The following is a 5,896-nucleotide window of genomic DNA, read 5'->3' on the forward strand; positions in this document are numbered from 1 at the left end:
AATTCGCTTCAAACAAGAATAGGGGGTGATGGGTCGCCCGGACAAGTTTAAGCGGTAACTTACGCCTTTTCTCTTCTTTTTTCCTTTAAAGTTTTTTTTCTAACAATGAAAATCTGGAACAAGCTTGTTTATGCAATACAAAATTGGATAAACAAGGGAGATGCTATTGCACCCCTCTTGTAAATACTAGAGCGTAAGATGAAGTCAATTCATAAAAGGACTAGAAAATGGAAAAGAGGGCAGAATCATCAATCATTCTTTGCTTGACAAAGACGTTGATGGTTACTGCATCTTATGGCTAAAATATTCTTTTGCACCTAATCAATACCATGTTCCATACAAGAATGCTTTCACTGAATTCCTCCTTCTGATTAGATTCTAAAAAGGCATTTCTACAAGCTCTTTTCCACAATAAAGTACAATTATCCATGCTTAGTAATGAAAGTTAAGTAGCAGCCTTGCTGCGAAAAAAGAAGCAGCTCAATTCGCAGAGGACAATGCCAAACTGCATAGTGGTACAAAACCTATTGAGCAGAATCAAGTTTCTACGCCAGACGATAACAATGATAATGAAGTACACATCTAAATTATGAGATCACGACTGTGGTCATATAAATCATTATCACCAAGAAAGCTTTGCTTTTTCGAAGTTGCCTCAATCAACAACAACATACCCAAGCGTGATCCCACAAGTGGAGCCTGGGGAGGACAGAGTGTAAGCAGACCTCCCCTACCTTGTGTGAAGTTGCCACAATCAACATTGAGAATACCTGTTTAATCATGAAAAGGAACATCCTGCAATTAGTTAACAAAAGACATATATTAGAATCAGTAGCATTACTTATTAGCGGAAAAAAATACATGTGAGAAGCATCATAAGCTTTGTTCACTAACTTGTAAGAGTTGAGTCAGACTTTCATAGGATGATCCTTGAGACAACTTCCTTCTGGCACTCCCTGTTATTTAAAGGATAAACATATATAAAATCTTAATGTTATAATAAACAAGGAGCTTAGTTCAAGTGGAAAAGGTTGAGGAACTTGTGACATTCACAGATTCAAGCCCTGCGCCATGTGAACTAAACCAGTATTTATGTCAAACAGGGTATAGGGGCTGACCCATCATCCTCGAGTTTCTAAGCCTGGGGTTGGTCCTAAGGGTTGGGTCCAGATGTATTTCATGGTCATAAAAAATAAAAAAAGATAAACAAGGAAAAATTTAGATGTCATTAGATACCATAGTCATTGATGCATCTGATAAAGATGGACATGTGACTTGACAAGATAGAAGAGATGGAAGGTGGTCTAACTTCTTGTCAGTTTGGCATTGAGGAGATTTTAGCAGTGAGGTATTATTTTTGCTCTTGGTCATTTCCATAAAACTCATAGTCCGAGTATTAGAGCGATGAGTTGGCTGCTTCCTTTTTAACCCAGTCAACTTCGTGGCATTTGTGTTATCAATAAATATTGTCTCATTCAGTTCATTTTCAATACTCTTGCTTGGAGCTGAATCTTCATGTGATTCATTTCTCTTCTTTACATGCTTTAACTTCGCAACTAACTCGTTCGCACACTTTGCAGCCAATTCATACCCTTCTTTAGATTCTGAAGCTTCACTTGAAATTTGGGCAAAAATTTCGCATAAATGTTTATACCTCACACTAACTTTATGTGCTTGAGCAACTTTTATCTTTCTTTCTGACGGTAACATATCAGATAAAGAAGGGTCAAGAGGATGGTTATGTTTCTCTTCAAATGAAGTGATGCGAAACGTTCCATTTGATTGACGACTAATAATAATATGAGCTAAGCACCCTGTCCTGGTTTCCTTTCTATGCTTTTGAACTGTCCGATCTCGTTTGTCTTTGCTTCTATAACCTTCTTTGTGACATGTAAATTTTCTTGAAGTCACATACCCTTGGACTTTGCTTTTGTTAGCATATTCTTTCCTAGCACTAAAACCCATTGCAGCTGCGTATTCATTATACCATTCATATGCATGCTCATCTGAATCAAATTCCATTCCGAGTTTTATTGGTACATTAAATCCACCTTGAGACTCACTATAGGTGATCTCCATAAATCTACATTATAAAAAGTGTAAATAAGACAAATAATCTATGATAAAATTTTAGAAATTGATAAAAAGAAGGTCTCTAAACATGGATTATAAGACATATGGGGGAGTACAGAGGAGGTGAAATTACAAAATACAGCATATTGAATGGAGTCCAACCTATTGACTTTCTAAAGCAAGAATGTTACATGTCATACTTCTTTGTTAGATGAATCAGTAAAGAAAGATCATTGAAACAGTCTCTCTACCTGCACAAGGTAGGGGGGTAAGGTTGCGCACTCACTACCCTCCCCAGATCCTACTTGTGGGATTACATTTGCGTTTGTTGTTGGCATTATAGTAAAGAAAGATCATTGAAAGAGGTTCAGAAAAAGTTTCGATCAAACGTTATGTGAAATAGGTCATCATGATTAGGAAAACAAGCATCTATGATTGAACTTATTAAACTAGATAGAAATGTACAGAATGTGAGTTCTCCACATTAATCATTCAGGCCCTTCGACTAGGCAAATAAATATCAAGTCGCTGAACTCCAGCCATTTAATAAACCAGCAAGTATTTAACACACTCTATCTCTCTTTCGATCAACTTTATAAGAAATAGGTTGTGAGTTTTATTCAATTTACCGTGTGTGATTTAAGCATGACAATTTCTCATAGTTTTTAGATATTTACTTCTTACTTAATATTCTCAAACAATCCAATTGAAAGATTTTATCAAAACATTGTAGACATATTTTCACAATGGCAATTTTCACTACAAGAATAATAAGGACACACATATTTGGCCTCGAAGCAGCAAAACTGGTGTAAGAGAGAAGAAGAACCTGTTTAGGCATAAATGTTTATACCTCGCAGTAACTTCATGTGCTTGAGCAACTTTTATCTTTCTTTGTGACGGTAAGATATGAGATAAAGAAGAAGGATCAAGAGGATGGTTATGTTTCTCTTGAAATGAAGTGATGCGAAACTTTCCATCTGATTGACGACTAATAATAATATGAGCTAAGCATCCTGTCCTGGTTTCCTTCCTATGCTTTTGAACCGTCTGACCCCGTTTGTCTTTGCTTCTATAACCTTCTTTATGACATGTAAATTTTCTTGAAGTCACATACCCTTGGACTTTGTTCTTGTTAGCATACTCTTTCCTAACACTAAAACCAAGTGCAGCCGCGTATTCAATATAACATTCATATGCCTGCTCATCTGAATCAAATTCCATTCCAAGTTTTATTGGCACATTGAATCCACCTTGAGACTCACTAGATGTGATCTCCATAAATCTACATTACAAAAAGTGTAAATAAGACAAATAATCTTAAATTATAGAAATGATTAAAAAAGGTCGCTAGAAATGGATTACAAGACATGGAGGGAGCACAAAGGAGGTGATATCACAAATACAACATACTGAATAGAGTCTAGTCTATCGACTTTCTAACACTAGAATGTTGCATGTCAAAATTCATTTATTAGATGAAATTTCAAATGAGAAAAGAAAAATCACTGAAAGAGCTTTAGAAAAAGTTTCAATCAAGATGAAAGGGATTGGCAATATTATTGTAGCAGTGTTTGGCATGCTGATATACAGTTTATGGAGGGACAGGAATCTGCTCAGATTTCAAAATGGAAGTACTTCAGCAGAGCAGATATGCCGAGAGATCACTGCATATGTTCATATTAAAAGCCATATACACAGCAATTGGCAGGAACACATGGAAGCTTTGAACAGATATCCATAGTTAGGCTTCTACTGTAATTCTGAATTCATGATTTTCTGTTTTCATGATAGTAGAATACATGTATAGGCTGTGACACATATAGTTGACTAGTATAGTTATATAGGGAGACATCTATGAAATGTTGGAGTCAAGTATAGTCTAAAGAGAGTTACAGTTCCTTCTATGTACAGAACAATTTCTGATAAATGAAAATGTTAGCTTATCGAAAAAAGAAAAAAAAAGTTTCATTCAACGTTATATCACGATTAGGCAAACAAACATCTATTCTTATTAAACTAAATGGAAATATACGAGTATGTGAGTTATCCACATTAATCATTCAGGCCCTTCGATTAGGCAAATAAACATTAAGCCACAGAACTGCAATCATTTAATATACCTACGAGTATTTAACACATACCTCTCTTTCAATCAACTTTATGTGAGATGGGTTGACATGTGAGCTTTATTCAATTTACTGTGCGTGCTTTAAGTATAGCAATTTCTCACAGTTGTATGTATCCATTTCTTACTTAATATTCTCAAAACAATCTAACTGAGACATTTTATCAAACAGTTTCTAGACATATTTGCAGTGCCAATTTTCACCACAAGAATAATAACAACACGCATATTTGGCCTCGAAGCAGCAAAAATAGTGTAAGAGCGAAGACGAATCTGTTTTGGCTTAATCTCCAGAAAAACGTTTGTTCACCAAATGATTTTCTTTGTCCTTGCTATCTTTTGTTGTTGTTGTTGTACCAGGTAAATGGTTTAATCTTCTGTTTTTGTTGATCCTTGCTCCGTTTATCTCTTGGGCGTATGATTTTCATGGTAAGAAAATATTTTCTCCAACTAAAAGGAATTTTCTAGTAACTTTTTGGGATTCTTGATTTATCTTTGCAAATTGGTACTGATCCAGAAAGATTTTTTAGTTAATCATGATTTAAGGGTGATTTTACTTAAAACAAATATTAAACCCTTAGATCTGGAAATGGACAGGTGTGATAAACATAAAGGTGTACTTGGCAAACTGGAGGACGCTGTAATGGAGGGAGCCGCTTTCGGGATGGAAAGGTTTCATACCTTATCGGGTTCTGGCTTACATTTGGAAAGACATCGTAGTAGGTTAATTAGCTTATGTATTTTGTTAAAGAATTAGGCACTCTAGAATTGGTTCCTAAATAAGAATCTTTATGAGAAAAAAAGAGAGACTACGAGGATGTTTGGCTAAGCGCTTCTAAGTTGGTCAAACTAGTTTATAAACACTTTTTGGCTTATTTAGGCATTTGATAAAATTGAAAGTATTTATAAGTCAAAAATAAGCCAAAAGTCATAAGCTGGTCACCCCCAGCTTATGAATTTTTAACTTATAAGCACTTTAAGTTTGACCAAGATTTTACTATTTTATCCCTAAAATATTCCTTTTCAAAATAAAACTCCTACATCGATACTCACTATCTCACGTATTTTTACAACCTAAACACCTCGCCTCTTCAAGTCTGCAATTCTCATTGTCTATTTGAGGTAAGCAAATTCTCTATTCCTTTGCATATTGTATCTATGTGATTGTGTATTAATCTTTGAACTGTATGTAATAAACGAGAACATATCAAATTTTTGGTGTATTGCTTTCTAAGTGTTGTGGCGATGAAGACAATATTTCTCTTCAAATATTTTATCCTATTTAGGTTTATTCTTTTACTGAGAAACTTTTGTTAATTTATTATATCATAAAATAAATTATATTTATCATAAAATTATCTTATCTAATCACAGTTGTATTTAAAATAAAATGACAAATAGAATATTTTGTATTTGAATCGATCTGCAATCTAAAATTTTGAAGAGATCACACCCTTATAAGTGTAAACAGTTCTAAGGTTTATTCAAGTCATTTTAACAGAAAAAGAGCTTATCAACACTTTTTTTATCAAATACTGCAGCACCTTATTATCAATTTCAGTACTTGTTGTATTCAGTCACGTAACTGCTCATTTATTAAATCAATTTCAACACTTAAAAATGCTTTTCAGCTACTTAAAATCAGCTAATCCAAGCGGGCTCTACTTGTAAAAGATGAGAACTTTATAATAATTA

The 5,896-nt window shown here is 34.3% G+C and overlaps 1 protein-coding gene across 3 annotated transcripts; it reads right to left on the reverse strand.

Annotated features, from left to right (window-relative positions):
* Positions 1-228: 228 nt before the first annotated feature.
* On the reverse strand, positions 229-4,951 carry LOC104217390 (protein FAR1-RELATED SEQUENCE 7-like). 3 transcript variants are annotated; one of them, XM_070174406.1, is made up of 5 exons: positions 4,218-4,951; positions 2,903-3,358; positions 1,237-2,083; positions 895-956; positions 229-770 (listed from the first exon to the last, which is right to left on the reverse strand). In XM_070174406.1, the coding sequence occupies exons 2-4, from the start codon at positions 3,352-3,354 to the stop codon at positions 909-911; spliced, it is 1,347 nt and encodes a 448-aa protein (XP_070030507.1). In that variant the 5' UTR covers positions 3,355-3,358; positions 4,218-4,951; the 3' UTR covers positions 229-770; positions 895-908. The 3 variants fall into 3 exon arrangements, with proteins under 3 accessions (XP_070030507.1, XP_070030506.1, XP_009765927.1); XM_070174405.1 differs by having other exon boundaries at positions 229-795; XM_009767625.2 differs by having other exon boundaries at positions 229-795; positions 2,927-3,358; positions 4,218-4,949.
* Between the last annotated feature and the right edge of the window lie 945 nt (positions 4,952-5,896).

Source organism: Nicotiana sylvestris, chromosome 5 (assembly GCF_000393655.2).
Source record: "Nicotiana sylvestris chromosome 5, ASM39365v2, whole genome shotgun sequence".
Taxonomy (NCBI): domain Eukaryota; kingdom Viridiplantae; phylum Streptophyta; class Magnoliopsida; order Solanales; family Solanaceae; genus Nicotiana; species Nicotiana sylvestris.